Source organism: Pseudorca crassidens, chromosome 2 (assembly GCF_039906515.1).
Source record: "Pseudorca crassidens isolate mPseCra1 chromosome 2, mPseCra1.hap1, whole genome shotgun sequence".
Classification (NCBI taxonomy): Eukaryota; Metazoa; Chordata; class Mammalia; order Artiodactyla; family Delphinidae; genus Pseudorca; species Pseudorca crassidens.
In genome coordinates this window covers 107,540,309-107,560,654 of record NC_090297.1, presented here as the reverse complement: position 1 = coordinate 107,560,654, position 20,346 = coordinate 107,540,309, and the positions used below count along the sequence as shown (strand labels likewise).

At 40.6% G+C, this 20,346-nt stretch overlaps 1 protein-coding gene across 4 annotated transcripts in view; it reads left to right on the top strand.

Moving 5' to 3' along the window:
- Nucleotides 1-20,346, top strand: part of OTUD7B (OTU deubiquitinase 7B) — a 56,322-nt gene that overhangs the window by 24,316 nt on the left and 11,660 nt on the right. For 3 of the 4 annotated variants that reach the window (XM_067727602.1, XM_067727601.1, XM_067727600.1), the window contains 6 exons: nucleotides 6,308-6,457; nucleotides 10,348-10,536; nucleotides 12,418-12,645; nucleotides 14,143-14,244; nucleotides 15,825-15,952; nucleotides 20,145-20,257. In XM_067727602.1, coding sequence (XP_067583703.1) covers nucleotides 6,373-6,457; nucleotides 10,348-10,536; nucleotides 12,418-12,645; nucleotides 14,143-14,244; nucleotides 15,825-15,952; nucleotides 20,145-20,257 — 845 coding nt within the window. In that variant the 5' untranslated portion in view covers nucleotides 6,308-6,372. Of the gene's footprint in view, nucleotides 1-6,307; nucleotides 6,458-10,347; nucleotides 10,537-12,417; nucleotides 12,646-14,142; nucleotides 14,245-15,824; nucleotides 15,953-20,144; nucleotides 20,258-20,346 lie in introns of those variants that run through there. The other variant, XM_067727603.1, reaches the window with a different exon arrangement.

Below are 20,346 nucleotides of genomic sequence, written 5' to 3'. Positions count from 1 at the left end.
CCAGCAGGTAGGGCAGAGGAGGAAGCCTGAAGGAACTCCTTTTGCTTCGTTTCATTATTTTTTCTGTGAAGTCAGAGGGAAGGTCATCTACCAGGAGTAAGGGAGGTAATAAGGTTTTGGTGGGAGGCTCAGGGAGAATGGCAAAGGTGTGGGGTAGTAGCTGAGAAGACTGGTTAGGTACCAAAGTCAAGCAAAAGACTGCAGTGTTTCACTGAAAGGAATGAGATGGAACGCCATATATCTGTAGTCACTTTACTCTGTAGTATTATGTGATCTTGTCTTGTACAGTAGCCCTATTTAGTAGCAGAGAAGTTGAATGTAGGGTCCATCCAGGTTGGGCCAATGAAATGGAAGGATAAGGATAGGTTTTTACAGGAAAATAAAGTCATCACTCATTGTGTTTATGTTCAGGTAGGTAAGAAGGAACAAAGTGGAATCTATCTGTTTTTCTCAGTCTTCTCCGCTCTCATCCTAGTCTAGCTCACCATCATCTCTTTTCCAGCAGTTTTCTAAACAAGTCTCCCTAAATCCACTTGTGTTCCCTACAAACTATTCCCACTGCCACCAGGATGATCTTTTAATGATTTAAATCTGATCATGTCCTATCCCTGCCTACAACCCTTCAAAGCCTTCTCATTACTTTTAGGATAAAATCTCAATCTTCATTAGGGTCCACTAGGGCCTTTTTTTTTTTTTTTTTTTTTTTTTCCGGTACGCGGGCCTCTCACTGTTGTGGCCTCTCCCACTGTGGAGCACAGGCTCCGGACGTGCAGGCTCAGCGGCCATGGCTCACGGACCCAGCCGCTCCGCGGCATGTGGGATCTTCCCGGACCGGGGCACGAACCTGCGTCCCGTGCATCGGCAGGCGGACTCTCAACCACTGCGCCACCAGGGAAGCCCTAGGCCCTTTCTTCATCCTCATTTTGCACCATTTTCACTTCTGTGTTCCTCCTTGCCACAGAACATTGATATGTGTTTCCTCTGCTAAGAGCATTCTTTCTTTCTTAGTTTGTCTCCAATGCCTACTCGTTCGTCAGTCCTTAGGTGTAATGTCACTTTCTTGGGAAAGCTTTTCCTGACTCCCTATAGGCTATAACACCCCTCCCCCCAATATTTTTCCCTATTATAATTGTGAAATTTTGTGGGTTTTTTCCTCCATACTGGAAGCTTTGTGAGGATAGAGATTATGTCTAGTTCATGGTTGTGTTCCTAGTCCTGACCGTAGTGCCTGACATAGAGTAGGCACTCCATGAATTTTTGTTGAATTAATGAATAAGGTGGTTAAGGAATTGGATGTCTTAGTCTGAGGTGAGGATGTCTTGAGGTGAGGTAGCAGGTTTAGTAGTAAGGGAAAGCTGGAGGGAGATGAGGTTGTAGACAGAGTAAGATGTTAGGAGTTGAAGATTTAGAGGTGGAATGGTTTCAGGGCATGGCAGGGTCCAGGACTGAGTTGTTGAAGTGGAGATGGAGGTCTTTGCATTTGATGAGGTTATGAAACTCTAAGGCAGAAATGTTGGATGGATTATGCAGGTGGGTGTTGAAATTGCTCAGGAAGGTGGTAGGCTTTGAACTGAGGAAAATATAAGGCAGGTGTCTAAGTCATTAATAAACACTGAGAGATAGGCACAGCCCTTTCCTATGGTGAAAGAATTGAATGGATAAGAATCAGTGCAGTTCTGGGAATCAGTAATGACTTAGTCCCTAGGGAAGCAGCATGGTACAGTAGAGAGAGCATGTGTTCAAAATATCTGGGTTCAGACTTTGGGCAACCCACCTGACTTTTCAAACCTTATACCTTTCTCTACTTGTAAACTGGGAATAATAAGCCTGCTCTAGGGGTTTTGTTGTTAATGAATAAGATAGTGTTTTTGAAAGTGCTTACTTAATATTAACTTGTTAGTTTTTATTCTTGATTGCTGTCATCACTTCAAGAGGGCATGAAAGTGTGGAAGTAGGGATGAGAGGCAAAGATAGCAGCAGAAGTGAATTTTGAACAAGGTACATGACTTCATTTATTCCACTAGTTGAGTTTGTACTGTAGGGTCAGCATAAACATTTATGAATGAATACAGGTAAAAGCAAGTATTGATATAAGGAAGAATTTTGTAAAAGAAAAAAAAAGGCACTGGCTGGCTTATGATAACATTGCAGTGTTGACCTACAACACATTTTTATGGAAAGAAATGCTTTATCTGTTCCTTTTCCATGAAAATTCCATCATTCCTGGGAGTAGATTTTATTGTTCTAGAGAAGAGATCAAGGACCATTATGTGAGAGAGAGAGGGGGCTGGTGATTTAGTTTAAAAAAGCATTTTCTAACAATTAGAGCTGTCCAACAATAAAATGGACATTGTGGCAAAGAAATGAGTCTCCATCAGAGCTTGTATTCATGTGGAGACTGGATGATTTATCTGTCAGAGATGCAATAGAAGGATTCTTGCATTGGGGCAGACATTGGTTTAAATAATTGCTAAAGTCCCACCAATTGGAAGGTTGGAGGATTTTGACTCCATTTTAGATTTGTCTAAACACCATTCAATCAACAAATATTTGAGTACCTCTTCTGTTTCATTTTGAAAGCCAGTGTTTTGTTTTCTTTTTTTTCCTTCCTGTGTGCTGAGTCAAGGACTATGAGTCTTAGTCATTGCCTTGGATATTCCCATTTGGAATTTAAGAAGCTCAAGCCAGGTGTTGGTGGTGATGTAACAAAAGCTGCAGTCCTCACCTGTTGGGTGGGCTTAGGGTGGAGTCCATGGCATGCACCTGGAGACATCAAATATAAGAATGGGCTGCCAAGAAGTTTGGTTTAGTGCTTCGAATTTTTGAGCAAGTCATTCTAGATAATGTTGGACCTTGAAATTATTTATTTATTTATTTTTCAGATGACTTACTCAGAATTAATTCTTTTTTTTTTTTGGAAATTATTTTTTAAAAATATTATTTTAAAACTTTTTTTTTTTTTTTTTTCCTGTATGCGGGCCTCTCACTGCTGTGGCCTCTCCCGCTGCGGAGCACAGGCTCCGGACGCTCCGGCTCAGTGGCCATGGCTCACGGGCCCAGCCGCTCCGTGGCATGTGGGATCCTCCCGGACCGGGGCACGAACCCACGTCCCCTGCATCAGCAGGCGGACTCTCAGCCACTGTGCCACCAGGGAAGCCCTAAAAATATTTTTTTAAAAGAATATCCTACTACTTTGGCATATGAGGTCTACGATGCCATGACATCGATGGTATTCATTGGCTTCTCTCACTCAAAAGCCTCTGGCTGGCTGGGAAATTGCCTATAAGCCTGTGGCTTAATCAACTCCTCTCTTCTGCTGAGTACCTTTTTGTTGATTGTTATTTGTGTACTTACTGTATATTTCCCACATCCTTTCAGTAAGTTATTAGAGTGGCTTTACCAAGTTCCTTTGCATGTTTTTTTAAGAGAGAAGGTTGAAATTCATTTTGCAGCTGTGCTCTTGGTTTTAGATTATTCATGTGTTTAAGTTATTTGGGCTGCTACCATGCCCTGTGACCTAAGACAGTGACTAAAATGGGCTTGAAGAAGGAATTCTTGTCTGTATTAGAGGAAAGGGAAACCACTCATTCATCTGTGAATTTTGAAGGAATTTAATTGTTAAGTATTTTATCTGAGGAACTAAGTTGTTTAAAAACAACAACATTTTGAATTTGAGACATCTCAGGCCAAAAGTTCTTTATGTAATGGTAGTCTTTTCTGACAGTTGTGATATTAAAATGGAAGTAAATTAGACATTGATAATATGCAGACCAAAAGAGAATGTAAGGATCATGGTTTCTGAGGCTGTAGTGAACTAAAGAAGTTCATTTTTTAAACCTGGGAAGAATCTTAGAAGTCATCGAATCCAAGTCTAGGATATACAAGAAGCAACTGACACCCTGTAAGTAATTTGACCGAAGTCACCCAGCTAATATATATAAGTGTAGGTAGAACTCTTCTGATACGAGGGTGGTGGAAGTGTCAGTATGTTGATGTCTCTTTAGAAAGGAGAGTTTGTAAAACTTTGAGAGATGGATTGGGACTGGGACAGACCATTAGAAATAGTGGGGTGATGTGAAAGATGAAGTACCCTTGAATTTCTCTTCTTTTTATGTTTTTTTTAAAATTTATTTTTGTTTTTATTTATTTATTTTGGGCTGTGTTGGGTCTTCATTGCTGGGTGCGGGCTCTGTCTAGTTGTGGTGAGCGGGGGCTACTCCTCGTTGTGGTGCGCGGGCTTCTCACGGCGGTGGCTTCTCTTATTGTGGAGCATGGGCTTTAGGCGCGCATGCTTCAGTAGTTGCAGCTTGCAGGCTCAGTAGTTGTGGCTCGCGGGCTCTAGAGTGAAGGCTCAGTAGTTGTGGTGCACGGGCTTAGTTGCTTGGTGGCATGTGGGAACTTCCCGGACCAGGGATTGAACCCGTGTCCCCTGCATTGGCAGGCGCATTCTTAACCACAGTGCCACCAGGGAAGTCCCACTCTCACATTTCTGATCTTCTGAATTAAGCCTCAAATTGATTGGTTTGGTGGTGGCTGATGTGGAGGTTCAGTTAGTCATTTAATCATTTATTCATCAGGCGTTTATTGACTGTCGACAGTAATGTAGATGCTGTGCTAGATGTTGCGGCACGAATAGGAATTAAACATGTCCCTCTGCTCCTGGACCTCTTGTACTCATGGAACAGTACAAGAAGGAATACTTTATATTTTGCCATCTCTCTCCAAAAAAAAAAAATTTTTACATGAAGTTATTAAGTTAATGGCCTACTGGTTTTATAACCCACAAATCACTGCTTTTCATTTGCCTTACTATTTCTAAGGAATTTAGATAATTAGGATCTGATCACACTACTAAAGAATCTGTGTCTTGGGGTCAGGGGAGGTGTGATGAAAAAGTACCTGAGAATCACCCTTAGAGTTTAGGTTGTTTAGAAGGAGATGCTTCTGAAGAGACAGTCATCTGAGCCACTCTGTTGCCTTTGAGAACTCTACTTTTGGCATTCCGCCAAAGCAGGGGACTGGTGGGTTTGGTGGGGCAGGTATGTGCCTGGTGACTTTACCAACAAGTCCTCTTTTACAGAGAACTGTAAACCTGTCTGAAGTGGCAGATTTTGGTGAGAAGTTGTTTTTCACTCGGTTATTGCTCCCTCCGCTGGGACTGCTAACTTCAGAGGAATGTGGATTGGTGCCAGGCCGACAGGTCAGGGACATAGTTTCTGCCAAAGTCAAGTCTGAAAGAAGCGATCTTTTTCAGGTGAACTTACTTGGTGGTCATTTGTCCTGAGTGGAGAAAGGCATGTTTCCTGGGTTCATGAAGTTAGTGGACAAAGATTGACGTTTGTTATGAACCTTTGGGATCTCCACTCTGCTTTGCATAATCGCAGATTGTTTTATTTTGAGTATTCTTATTTTTAAAAATTTTTTTGGCCGCGCTGCTCGGCTTGTGGGATCTTAGTTCCCCAACCAGGCATCGAACCCATGCCCCCTGCAGTGGAAGCACAGCGTCCTAACCATTGGACCGCCAGGGAAGTCCCTATTTTGATTAAGTTTAGATATCAGTTTGCTCCTCCCATTTCCTCAGCTAGCATCAGAGTACTAGTCAACTCTAAAGTTACTCAGTGTATAGTATTCATTCATTCAGTAAAATGTTTGCTGAGAGCCGTGTGCCAAGCACTGTGCCAAGGGATACATGCTGGGGATACATTAGTGGACAAAACACACAAGCTCTGTACTTTCAAGAAACTTTTACGTTGGAGGAGGAGGCTAGACAGCAACCAACTAAAATAATTTCAGGGTATATCAAGTGCCAAGAAGGAAATAAACAGGCGCTATGTAAGAGAATAATGCAGGGGGGGAATTCTTCAGGGTGGTAGTCTGCTGCTTCCTTCCATTAGTTTGGATAAGCAAACTGATGGCTAGAAATGTAATACTCTAGAAAGGTAGAGGAAGAGCATTATTTGGAGTGGTATTATGGTTTTGTGGTTAATGTAGTAGTTAAGAAATTAATATAGGTGAAGTGGGTGAACTGTATGTAATGGATGGTAACTAGACTTGTGATGGTGATCACTGTAGTGTTTATAGATGTTGAACTGTAATGCTAGACACCTGAAACTTATATAATAAAAGGAAAAAAAACTAATGTTAATGAGAAATTAGGAAACTAAATGTTACTCTTTATAATAAATTCTACTGAAATGAATGAGCTAGGATAGTTAGTTTCCCCATTTGGTTAGGAAGCTGCTGAAATTGGGCTATGATCATCCCGTTCCAGTGTAATTTGGGCCTTATGTGTTTATTTCCTCCTCAGGTGGAGGCCTGAATTTTGATCTATGTCCTCCCTACATCAGCTGCCTGAAAGTACTTAATGATCACATGACCCTGGACATGGATGCTGTCCTGTCAGATTTTGTCCGTTCCACAGGAGCAGAGCCAGGGTTGGCCCGAGATCTCTTGGAAGGTAAGGAGTCTTTGGGGGAGAATGAGAAGAGAGAAAATAAGATGTGATATTTATTGTTAGGATGATTTGGAACATTTAAGGTGAACAGAAAGACACTTTGTGTATGGTAGGCCTTACATTTAAGTTACTTCTAATAATCTACTTTGTGTATTACCCACCATAATTTTAAAATGCAAAATTCCCTTTTCACCTTGAATTTTTGGGTAGCTTTCTCCACTGTCAATTTAAGCTCAGGTAATGCAAGTGAAATTTGATATTAGTCCACTAATAATTAATCCACTAAAACCATAATTTTAGATCTGTAAGACTTCTTTTTTATGTATAAATGATTAGATTTTCATATTTGGGATCATTCATGTTTTTTGTCTTTCCTTCCCTAACTTGTATGGGTCATTCTATATAGAGTGGATTAATTTAATGTTTTCATTTAGCTGCTTTTGTTTACTTATATCTGTATGTATACGTAAGTGTGAATGTTCTAGATTTTAAGGTCCTTTAAGGCTTGGCCTCATGTCAGTAGGATTCTTTGTTTGGAGTCATAGTTAACAGATGCTTTTTGGTGAAAATATATAATGACGCAAATAGGTGAGCCTGTGGGGGAAGGAGCAAGTTCTTAGCACACATAGGTAATTTTCTAGGTTGTCAGCCCTTAGTAAGGTGTGGCAATATGACATTTACTTAGGCACCTGTGAGAATAAGGTTGGTTTGGAAACGGAAGATCAGGGTTTAAATTCTAGTTTGATAATTCAGTATGGCTTTGCCCTTAACTTGTATTTTCAGTTTCATCTCCTACTACCTTCTCCCACAGTTCCTGTGCTCCAGCCAGGCCTGACCTGTTTCCTTTCCCTGATCATATTAAGTTGTCTCCTAAGTCTGCAGTGTCCTTTCCTCCATTATTCTCTTGAAATTTTCCTCATCCTTCCGGATTCAGCTCAAATGCCTTCTCTTCCTCTTGTAACATGTGTTGAACACTTCTATGTGTTCAATATGTGTGAGGCACTTGAAATATATTACTTTATTCTCACAACCATTCTGCAAAATAGGTTTTATTATCCCAGTATTACAGCTTAAAAACTGAGGTCCAAGAAGTTAAGTAGGATTTGAACCTAGGCCATCTGGTTTCAGAGTCTGGCTTTTAACAAGTGTGTTACAAGTTAATGCTTGCATGTCGTCTCTCTTTCTCTCACACACACCCATGTGCACACACACTCATACTATGAAAGAAAAGTTGAGGGTGCTGTGGAAGTTTAAGAGAGAAACCTAATTTGGATATAGAGTTCAGAAAGGCTTTTTCTGAAGAAGTGACATGTGAACTGAACACAGAAGGATGCACAGGAGTAGCAAGACAAAGGGATGTAGCACAGAGTGTTTATGTAAAAAAAAGTAGCTTATACAAGGACCCTGAGGTGGGAGAGAGTTTGGCACTGCTAGTGAGCGAGGTAGGAAGAGTAGTACAAGAAAGAGTGGTAGGAAGCTGGTTAGATAAGCAGGAAGCAGAATATGGGGGGCCTTTGTAGGCCGTGGTAAGGGTTGTGCATTTCAGTGTATGTTCGGTGGGAAGCTGGTGAAGGATTTTAATCAGGGGAGAGAAATGATTGGGTTTGAGTTTCTGAACAGTGTACTGATAAAAGATACGGAACCGATTGGAAGGTGGCCAGAGATGAAGTGGTAAAATCAGTTAAGAATGTTGCCATAGTTCAGGTGAGAGGTGATGGTGACTTGGACTACAGTGGTAACAGCAGAGTGAGAAGTGGGTAGATTTAAGGTATAATTTAGAAAGGGAACCAAAGGATCTGATCCTCATTTTCTGTCTCTATCTTTCTGTCTCTTGCTTTTTCCTTTGAAAGTTAACCCTGGTTGTAGTGTAAAGAACAAATTATAGAGGGGAGGGGACTAAGAGTAGAGAGACTAGGGAGCCCCCTCCCAAAAGACCAGGTGAAAATATGAGGACCTGAATTGGGGTAGTGACAATAAAAATGGACAAGAAAGAATAGATTTGAGAAATGTCTCAAGGGTACAAACCACCTTGAGAACTGAGTAGATAGTGAGGGAAGAGAAGGAGTGGGGTCTGAGGAATGGTGAAGAGCTGAAATGACTGTAGTTTCTGGCCTGGAGGGGTTGTGATGCCATTACTGATTTAGGGACTATAGAAGAAGGAGAAGAAGCAGGCTTTAGGAGGGAAGATGATGGACGTTCAGTTTTAGACATGTTGACTGTTAGGAGGACCTGATTTTAAGGACTTTAGCAGACAGTTGGAGATAACTATCCAGTGCTCAAGACAAATCATTTATTCATTCATTGGTTCAGAACAAAAGTCCTCCATTCTTTAACAAATATTTATTGAGTACCTATTATGTACTAGGTTCTAGATGCTTGAACAAAACAAAACAAGCAAAAATCTCTGCCCTTACATTCTAGCCTGAGAGATAGTCAATAAACAATAAACATGATAACCAAGTAAGTTGTAAAGTACATAGTATAAGGTGTTAGGTGCTGTGGAAAATGGTAAGGGGAATAATGAGGTAGGTTGTGATTTTTAGTTGGGTAGTCAGGGTAGGCCTTTTTAAGAGTGTGACATTTGAGCAAATATCTGAAGGAGATGAGGAATTGTGTAGATATATTGGAGAAGGAGCCTTCTAGGCAGTGGGAATAGTTGGTGGAAAGGCTGTAGGTGGGAGCAGGCTTAGCACATTTCTGGGAACAGCAAAGAGGCCAGTATGACTGACGCAGAGTGTAGAGTGAGCAAAGGGAGTTGGAGCAAGTGGTGAATCTAATGGTTCAGAAATAAATTCATCTGGCATGGATGATTAATACAGCTTAACTGGAGAATTATAACAAGAAGCATAACAGCAATGGCAGTAAATACATATATAACACTTTCTGTGTGCCAAGCACTGTTTTAAGTGCTTTCAGTTAATTTAATCTTCTTAACAATCCTATGTGGTATCACTTCCACTTTCATAGCCAGGGAAGTTGAAGCACAGAGGAAAGGTTAGAAAAGTAAGCTAAGTCATAGAAAGCCTTGAACGTCAGACAAAGGAGGCTAAACTTTATCCTGTAGGTAGTGGTAAGCCACTAAAAATTTGATTATGGAACTGGAATGATCAGAATTGTGCTGTAGAAAGATTAATCTCATGGGATCCTTTAGAGTAGATTGGAGGTGGGACACTAGGTGATATAGGAATTGAATTAAGGTGGTGACAAATGGAATAGAACAGAAAGAAGTGTGAACAATTATGCAATATGTTATTTATTGACTAATTTAACTGGAGAAAGCAACTGAAAAATCTGCTGTGACAAATCTATCCTTCGGGTGTTTTCTTCAGCAGAGTAGTGATTCTTAAATTTGAGGGGAATTAACAATTCCCTTTGATAACCTGATGGCAGCTATCAGCTCTTTCTTTAGAACACACATACCTATAACTTTGTATACAGTTTCAGGTGGTTTAGGACACCCCAGAGCACATCTAGGCTCAGAACTCTCTGGATCTCAGAATTAGGAGACCTGGGCTTGAGTCCAGCTGAGGCCCTGGTGTGAACTACCCGTGACTTTGGGCAAGTAACTCTACTTCTTTAGGCTTCATTTCCTTTATCTGTAAAATGAGGTTACTAGGTCTCCAAGGGCCCTTTCAGTTCAGAGAAACAAATTCTGTATGCACACAGGGCTTTCTTAGGAAATAGACAATAAGTAAATAAAGAAGTTGTGGTATTCCAGATCGAAGTGTTATGAAGGAAATTAAAGTAGGGGAAGGAAAAGGAGAATGACTGAGGTACGCATGAGTATATGCTCGCTGGTTTTGATAAGATGCTTAGAATGATGGTTCTGTATCTTTCCTCAATTTTTCTATACTCTTAGCTCCCAATTCACTTTTTGCTTTGTGTCCTGACAGGAAAGAATTGGGATGTGAGCGCCGCCCTCAGTGATTTTGAACAGCTACGTCAGGTCCATGCTGGGAACCTGCCCCCACCCTTTAGTGAGGGGAGTGGTGGCTCCAGGACCCCTGAGAAAGGGTTTTCTGATAGAGAGTCTACTCGCCCTCCCCGACCCACCCTACAGCGGCAAGATGACATCGTTCAAGGTATTGGGGTGCTGAGGGCTGTTTCCATATGCGGAGTAGAAAGAAAGGGAGGCAGCTGCTGACCAGTCAGAGAATTTAGTGATCCTTTAGAGATGATTCCATTCCTCCCCCACCTCCCCAACCAAATGATCAGAGGTGACAGTCTGTCCAGATGCTGGAACCCCTCACTTTCTGCATCTTGAGTGCCATCCTGTATAAATGCCATCTTCAAAGAGATAGAGGAAGAAGAATAATGATCTAATTGTTGAGATAAGGTACACATAAAGATAGAATTCAAAGGATCACTATCATCTGCCCCTTTGGAGGATATTTTGTTAATATTTATTAGCATCTGTCAAAATTTTTAAATGCACGTATACTCTATCTCAGCAATTTTGTTTCTAGGAATTTATCATATATGTGTTGTGTGTGTCTGTGTCTGTGTGTGGTGTGTATCCTTTTAAATAAATACATACTTACCTAATTCATAAATAGACACAAAGACATGTAGTGTAAAGCTTAAAAGTTAAAGCTTGAAAACAACTTTTAATTATCCATTAATAGAGGAGTGGTTAAATAAATTGTAATCATCCATATTATGGAATACTTGGCAGCCATTAGAAAGAATTAAGTAGAACTTGATGTGCTATTTTGGAAAAATCTCTAAAATCTATTGAGAAAGGTAAGATGCAGAACAATATATATAGCATGTTCCTGTTTATGTTTTTAAAAATTGTTATAAAAGTTGTTTGTGCTTCTATGTGCATAAAAAATTCTAGGAATTCCCTGGTGGTCCAGTGGTTAGGACTGCGTGCTTCCACTGCAGGGAGGCACGGGTTCAATCGCTGGTTGGGGAATTAAGATCCCACATACCACGCCGCACGGCATGGCAAAAAAATTCTAGAAGGATACAAAACATCGCCTCTGGGGAAGGGATCAGGAATTTTGAATGAGAGGGACATTTCTTTGTAACACTTCAAACCTTTTGGTAGTATTTTGATTTTTTACCATGGGCATGTGGTACTTTTAAAATACCTTTAAAAAGAGTTTAAAAAATAACACTATAAAATAACTTTAGACTAACTACTTACTTTATGCATCATCCCTGGCAGATATTGGATTAAGACCTGATACCCAATATAATTTTTAGCTCTTTCTGATAGTCATTATATAACTCAAGCCATGCAAATGAATTTCAATACTATACTGAGCAAATTATTATCACACTGGAATATCTGCTGGAGAATTATAAGTGCCATGTATTCAAAACAAATGAAATAATTTGGGGCACTATCTATATTACCGCCTTCCTCTGTAGTATGTTAAGTAAGAATTGACTGTACCTATAAATTTCTGATAAATATGAGCATCAAGAATAGTTGTAGTAAATAATGTAAATAAATGTTATTGATGGTAGATAAGAAAGTTCCTGAATGTGTAAGATTTGTCATTAATTTTCTATAATGGAAATCCTTTTCTACATTCTCCAAGGCCCTGAAAATTATCAGAGAGATTATTTGACTCAGTGTAGCCAAATGAAACTCCATTTCCCTTATTCCCTCTTCCTCCCACCAAACAATGACTAAGTTGCCAAATGAAGGGTCCCTATTACGTTGGGAAATGGAAGTGGAAGAAGACAGTGTCGTGGAGAGAAGTTCAGGCAAAAGGGTAGAAAGAGGAACGTATATTTGGTGCTAATGCGAGTGCCTGTGAAAAGGCCACTTTCTATGTTTCTCCAACTGTGTTTGGCATGAGAAAGAGGGTCATGAAATTTGGTAGCCAGTTAGACTTACAGTTTTTCCCTGACTGGAAACCTTGTCAAGAGGTAACCATCACCTCATGAGTGGAAAGTTCTCTGAGTGGGTTGTGTTTGTTCTAAGGTGACTCCATTTCTCATTGCAGAAAAACGCCTGTCTAGGGGCATCTCCCACGCCAGCTCCAGCATTGTTTCCCTGGCCCGGTCCCATGTCTCCTCCAATGGTGGGGGTGGGGGGAGCAGTGAGCACCCCCTGGAAATGCCCATCTGTGCCTTCCAGCTTCCAGATCTCACTGTGTACAATGAAGACTTTCGCAGCTTCATAGAGAGAGACCTCATTGAGCAGTCCATGCTGGTTGCCTTGGAGCAGGCAGGTCAGTGAGCACTTTCTTTCCCATGCTCTTCCCTCTGCTCTCCACGTCTAGGCAGCCATGTGGAGGGGCTGGGCTTGACAAGCGGCTTCCAGTCTAAGCCTGCGATCTGATTGACTGCAGTTAAACTCGGCAGTCAGTCAGAGAGACATGTACTGAGCTAGGTGCTTCTTCAAGTTAAAGAAAGGACACAAATAAGACACTTTCCTCTGGAAATTTCCTGTTTGATTGAAGGGAAACCAGATACACATGTGAAAGGCCTACAAATCAATACCTAAAACTCAATACATGAAAAAAATACAAATGAATTATAATTGGCTCTGGAACACCTTGTGTGTTCCAATGCTGTAGATGGTTGGTTCCAAGAACCAGTGCTGTACATGATGCAAGTGGTGATTAAACTAAGTCACATTTATTTATACGAACCTTTCCCAAAAGATTTATTTACCTTTACAATTATGTTTGTCTTAAATTATATTTAAAATTTGTTGGTATGTTGGGGTGAGGCAGCTGGGATTTCTGGGAAAGCTAGTCAGTTATTAAAAACCTCCCATGGAAGAAGGACGGGGGCGGTGGGAGGTGGGGGCACAGAAAGGAAGGTCTTGTTTTTCATTTTGTGCCCTTCTATACTAATCATGTGCATCTATTTACAGTTTTTTAAGTAGTAAGCAGTTTATCTGACTGCTGTGATTATAGGCCAGTTTTTCTTTCAGTAGACTGTCCAGTAATTCAAAAAAACTTTTAAGCATTATTCATAAATTATTTTCCTTATATAAGTAATGGATCAGCAATTATAGGATCACTACAGAATTGAGAATCATTTTCTTGGGTATTTTAAGTACTTTGTCTTATTGCTCATGTCTTTAAAGTCATACCACATACATGGTGACATGCTTACTGTCATATATGCAGATGATACTTGCATGACACTTTGAATATACATGTTGGGTTGTTTTTCTTTTACTGATGATGGATTTGTGCTGACCTTTATTGCTACAGTGTCTGCTGGTCTCTTGACCAGAGTGAAGAAATCAGAGCCAGACCAAGTAGCCAACACAGATTTCGACCTATGACCTAGGCCTCATCATCTAACCCAGGGTTGTTCAATCTTAGCACTACTGACACCTAAGACCAGATGATTCTTTGTTGTGTGAGCTGCCTTGTGCATTATATTGTGTTTAGCAGCCTTCCTGGCCTCTACCCACTAGATGGCAGTAGCATCTCCCCACCACTTGTGACAACCAAACATATTTCCAGATGTTGCCAAATGTCCCTTTGGAGACGAAATTGTCCCTACTTAAGAAGTGATCTAACCAGTTGTGCTCACCAGATTCTGATGAAGCAGATACAAGTGAAGAAGATACACAGAGTAATAGAGTGATGGTTTGATTTTGGATAGGCTTCCTAGAGGAGGCAAATTAGGAGTCTGTTTTAGAAATAGGGAAGTAGGGAGAACTTCATGCATCATCTGCTGCTCTCCTTTTCGTCCTGTTTCTGTAGGGCGTTTGAACTGGTGGGTGAGTGTGGACCCCACCTGTCAGAGGCTCCTTCCTTTAGCAACTACTGGAGATGGAAACTGCCTCCTGCACGCAGCCTCTCTTGGTGAGTCTTGAAAATGGTCCTTCATTCCCTCATAGAAAGGAAGCAGTAGTTAAATCTCATGTGAAGGGCTTGATCCGACTATTCTTGATCTCAGACAGAAGTGATGGCTCAGAGCAAGGCTGTGTGTGTGTGTGTGTGTGTGTGTGTGTGTGTGTGTGTGTGTGTGTGTGTGTGTGTGTGTGTGTGTGTGTGTGTGTGCATGCTCACTGGTGCAGGAGGAGATGGAAGAGAGCCCTGCCCTAGTTTTTCAGTCTTGTTGAGAAATCGTATGGAGTACATAGGATTTAGCACAAGTCCCACTCGGAGAACTGGCCCCCAGAAGTAATGCGCAGCAGTAAGCAAGCAGTATACTGTATGTGTATGCATATAATTCCACTAAGTATTTATTCTTTTGGTATATAAAAAAGATACGTTTTCATCAGTCCCCTGTGAAACTTGTTTATTATTATTTTTTAATGTATGTCTAATCTAGAATAATGTATTTTTCTTTTTCTTTCTTTTTTCTCTTCCAGTTTTATTGATATAATTGACATACAGCACTGTATAAGTTTTATACAGCATAGTGATTTGACTTACATGCATTATGAGATGATTACAATAAGTTTAGTGGACATTCATCATCTCAAAATTAAAGAGATAGAAAAAATTCTTTTTTCCTTGTGATGAGAACTTTTAGGATTTACTCTCTTAACAACTTTCATATATAATGTACAGCAGTGTAATTATATTTATCATGCTGTACATTGTACCCCTAGTACTCAATAGTCTTGTAAATGGAACTTTGTACCTTTTAACTACCTTCATCCAATTCCCCCTGCCTTTGGTAACCACAAATCTGATCTCTTTTTCTGTGGGTTTGTTTTTGAAGTATAATTGACCTACAACACTGTTATACCCTGGCACACAACATGGCGATTCAATATTTCTATATATTTCAAAATGATCACCATGTTAAGTGTAGTTACCATCTGTCACCATACAAATATATTACATAATTATTGACTTGTTTTCTTTAAATTGTTATGCCTATTTATAATTCAATATATTATTTGCCTTAGCTTTTAAAAAAAGTCCCCATTTTCCAACCACCCCTCAAGCTTTGATGCTGATTACCATGTGCCAGACCCATCTTATCTGCTGCTACTCTGTATTTTACTTTATTTATTAAAAACAATTTGTTTTTAATTGGCCGCACCACGAGGCTTATGGGATTTTAGTTCCCTGACCAGGGATCGAACCCAGGCCCTTGGCAGTGAGAGTGAGGAGTCCTAACCACTAGATGGCCAGGGAATTCCCACTCTGTATTTTAATTTGTTAGACTTGGTATCACGAGTAAAGGCTTCTTGTCAGGAGTCTGTAGGATGTGGTATATCCCCCACTTTCAGGTTCTCAAAGTTTCTGAACCTCCAGAATAGGAACATCTTTTCTTTCTTGATTACCTTTCCCCCAAGTCACAGCAGGGGTTTCTTTGAACCTGGGCTTCAGCCTGATTTCCTTCATGCCAGGGTCTGTGTATCATAATTAATGAGTGGAGTTGAGTCGAGGTAGGGTGTCTTAACCATAATGTTTTCTTGCCATAGGGATGTGGGGTTTCCATGATCGAGACTTGATGCTACGGAAAGCTTTGTATGCACTAATGGAGAAGGGAGCGGAGAAGGAAGCATTAAAACGGCGCTGGAGGTGGCAGCAAACTCAGCAGAATAAAGAGGTGAGGGAGCTTGGGCAGGAGCACCTTGTTTCCCAAAGTTACCGAGGGGAAATGCTCAGTCCCTACCAGTAGGAAATGTCTCCTACTTAGGTGCTTAGGTCAGTGTCACTCCTCTTGTAATCCTGGAAATGGTTGAAAATTCAGATACCACCATAGGGTACATGCCTTCTGATAGAGTTATGAGAACTGGTGTGGGGAAGTGGAGACTTGTAGAGGAGGTATCTAACGTTGTGCATTTCTACCCGATAGGCACTCAATAAGCCTTTAGTGGCAGTCTTTTGCAAAATGAAATACGACAAGCTCATAGGATTTTTGTGTTGTTTTGTGTTTTTGCATATAATAAGGCTAGACCAATTTTTAAGGACTTATGTTTTCAACCATTATAGAAATGTAAATGCATAAAAATAGTTTTGGCCATATATACCGTGTTTTGTATGTTCAGTTTATCTGTTAAAAAATTGTAAAAGCATGAGTTTGAATGGTACTTCTATTAGAAGTTCAGCAGATGTTGAGTTGAGTTTAATTGGTACTTCTCAGGGATTTAGTAAATGTTAAGGCTACTTTCGTATAAGAAAGCAATACTGGGAAGTTCCCTGGGGGTCCAGTGGTTAGGACTCCGGCGGTTTCACTGCCATGGCCCGGGTTCAGTCCCCACCACCACGACGCAGCCAAAAAAAAAAGAAAAAAAAGAAAAAAGTAACACTGGACTGTTTGTACTTTCCATTCCTATAAACGGGCTGGGCAAAATATGGCCTGTAGGGCTTCCCTGGTGGCGCAGTGGTTGGAAGTCCGCCTGCCGATGCAGGGGACATGGGTTCGTGCCCCAGTCTGGGAAGATCCCACATGCCATGGAGCGGCTGGGCCTGTGAGCCATGGCCGCTGAGCCTGCGCGTCCGGAGCCTGTGCTCCGCAATGGGAGAGGCCACAACGGTGAGACGCCTGTGTACCGCAAAAAAAAAAAAAAAAAATATGGCCTGTGGGTCAAATCCCACCAAATGTTTTTGTTAAAAAAAATTTTTTATTGGAACACAGCCTCCCCAACTCAATTCATTTACATGTGTTTGTGCTACAGCAGCAGAATATAGAAGCTGCACGTTGCCCCACCGCAAAGCCTAAAATATTTCCTGTCTGGCCCTTTACAGAAAAAAGTTTGCCGATTCCCTTCCCTTTAATAATGACGTTATACAGTTAAATAAAGATAATGAGTCTTCCTATTTCCTTTTGCCCTGGTTCTCTGTCTTCTATGTTTATCTCCTGCTCTTCATGTATATCTTTTTTATTTTTGCCATGTATATAAAGCTGGGTGTTTCTGGCATTAATATGGGAATATCTTCAGAAACTTAATTTCCAGCTTCTTTTCCTTCTCTTTTTATTGCTCTATCATAACTGGCCATAATATAGAACTAACGGACTTGTTGTTTGTTTCAGTTATTAGAATTTTATGTTCTCAAGATTTAAAATATGGAAGTAGAATGTGTTATGTTTCTTTCTCAAAAATAAAGAACTCAACCTTAAAATTAGGATGATATTAAGATCAGAATCCGGTCTTTGATCAGCCAGTCTGCCCCGGAAGATTCCTGAGGGAAAGAAATGCACAGGGGCAAGGCCAAGTAAACAGCATTCTTTATTGACACCAAACCCCCTGGCAGTCTGGTGAGCTGAGCTGGACTATGTGGAGAGCTTTTTTTGTCTGAGCTAGAGCCAGCCTAGAGTTTGCCTTCCTCATTGTTGAATTCAGGCTATACCTGAACCTTAGATTTGACCACTTCAGAGACAGGAAAAGACCAAACCAGGTCATGCCAGCTAGTAAAGTAGACGTGATAGCCACAGTCAGAGGATAGGTAGGCCCAATTCCAGCTATATTAAGCTGTTATAGTTACTATTTTAAAGGTTAAGTTAGATTATGATGGTATTTAGCCAGGAGACCCAGAAATACCCAAGTTCTATTCCTGGTCAGCTATCTATTCCCTCTCAAAGTCCTCAAATGGAAATACATGCCTGGAGGATAGTAGATATTGAAGGACTGATCTTTTTACTCCTTTTGCTCAGCACATTGAAAGTTCCACATGGAAACAAGATAATTGTTTTAGCTCAGACCATTCATAGCATTATAGTGGGGTGGGGAAGGGGGTGACGGACTGCGGAGCTACTTTTAGCCAGTACCAAACACCAAACAAACTAAATTGGTTTTGATTTCCCAGGCCTCCTTGTTTTGTTGTTAAAAATGGTGGTAAAACACAGTAAGAACATTTTCAGCCTAGAAGGGTACACCACCTAGTGGCTGTGTGTATAAAAACAGCAAACAAAAATAGGTGAGAGCAAGACGGAGACAGATCCTCATGAATGTGTATCAGGGACCATTTATCAGAGTGACCAGAGCACCCCATATATAACCTGTGCATTGTTCTTTTGTATTTTCAGTTGAAAAAATCTGTGATAGAATTTTACACATTGAAAATAGCTTTGTCTATTTTTTTATTGTTAAAGTAAAATGTGGTCACAATAGCTCTTTAATTCCTGTTAAATTTGTTCTGATACTTCTCATGTTTCCAGTGTGATTCTTTCTACTATGTCAATGTGTGTTTAAAGTATAAACTCATTTTAACACTTATATAGGTCAAATATAATTAATAATATAGACTTTCTTCCAAATCATCATATACATCCTAAAGCCAATATGGTATTTTAAGATTGTTTGTACTACTCCTTCTACTCCTTTAATAAAAAGTTAATAGTTTTACTGAGCATGTATTTACTGATTACTGATCACATAGTAGGTACTAGGCATATTGCATAAAACATGGTCCTGGTTCTTAGGAGTAGTAGTAGGAGATGGACATGTAAATACATAATTGCAACAAAGTAACAGGTTATGACTTCTATGATAGAAGTCTACATAGCACTTGAGGAGGGAGAGCACAAAGGAAGGAGTGAGTGGTTGATGTACCAGGGAGATTTAGAAAGGGCTTCATAGAGGAGTGATACTTGAGTTCTTTCCTGACAGTTGAGAAATTATTCACCAGGTGGATATGGAGTGGGCTGCTCCAGGCAGAAGGCACAACCTAGACAAAAGCTCAGAAGTATAAAACAACACAGTGCATTCAAGGAACTATGACTAATTAAATGGTATTAGAGAAGTGGGTTGGGAGCCAGGAAGTGGAGTCTCTGCTATGCTTAAGGAGTTTGAACTGTATCTAAGAGGTAATGACAGGTCTTAATTTGTAGCAGGAAGCAAACATCATCATATTTTAATTTTAGAAAAATCTTTCTGGTAGCATTGTAGAAAACGGATCGTAAGAATGTATGACTGGAAGTAGTAAAACCAATTAAGGGTCCATTGCTGTAGTTCATGCTTAATAACTGTTGACTAAAGGGTTAGTAAATCCTTTCACCCATCCCAGGTATGGGATGGGTGAAAGGAGAGGAGTCGTAGATAACCCCCTGGTTTCTAGTTGGGTGTTTGGGTGATAGTGTTGTTTACAAAGGTAGGAAAACAGGAAGAGAGGGTTTTTGAAGAGGCAGAAGTTCAGTTTTGACTGCACAGAGTTTGAGGTAGTCATGGGCAGGTGGCAGTCTTCAGTAGGCAGCTGGATGTGAACATAGAAATTAAGAGGAAATCTGGGCTGGAGAAGAAGATTTTTGAATCCTGAGCATGTAGATAGCAGTAGATGAGATTATAGTAGTAGAAAAGATAACCTAGAAAGAACCAAGGCTAAAATCATTGACACAACATCAATATTTTTGAGGTAGACAGAGTTCAGAGAGGTAAGAGAAAGTAGTGTTGTGTGAGCTAAACGAAAAGAAAGTTTGAGGAGATCAAATGCCACATGAAGGCTAAGAAAGATGAGAACTGAAGAGTTTGCTGAATTTGGCAATTAGAAGGTAATTGTCTTTGCTAGAGTCAGTTAGGTGAAGTAGTTTGTGGGGGTGAGGGAGGGGGCATAGGCTGGAGGGCAGATACAGAAGCTAGACTGCAGTGGGTCAGAAAAGAATGGAAGAAGTGTGAGTGATCATAGACATTCTTTCATGGATCCTGACTATAAAAGGGAGAAGAGATTGGACTTTGTAGTAAAAATTGTTAGCCAAGTGGTAAGAGAATAGGGAGTGGAGTAACACGAGTGAGTTGGAATGGCTATTGCCTCTTGAACCTAGCCTCTAATTGCTTGATATTCCTTGCCTGTCTTTCACACAGTCGGGGCTGGTATACACAGAGGATGAGTGGCAGAAGGAATGGAATGAGCTGATCAAGCTTGCCTCAAGTGAACCCCGCATGCATCTAGGTACCAATGGAGCCAACTGTGGTGGGTAAGTATGTCTAACTGGAGGAGCCGGAAATAATCTTTGCTGAGTCCTCAGTGTCCAAAGAGCTCTGTGCTAAGAGGATGTTAGAAGGA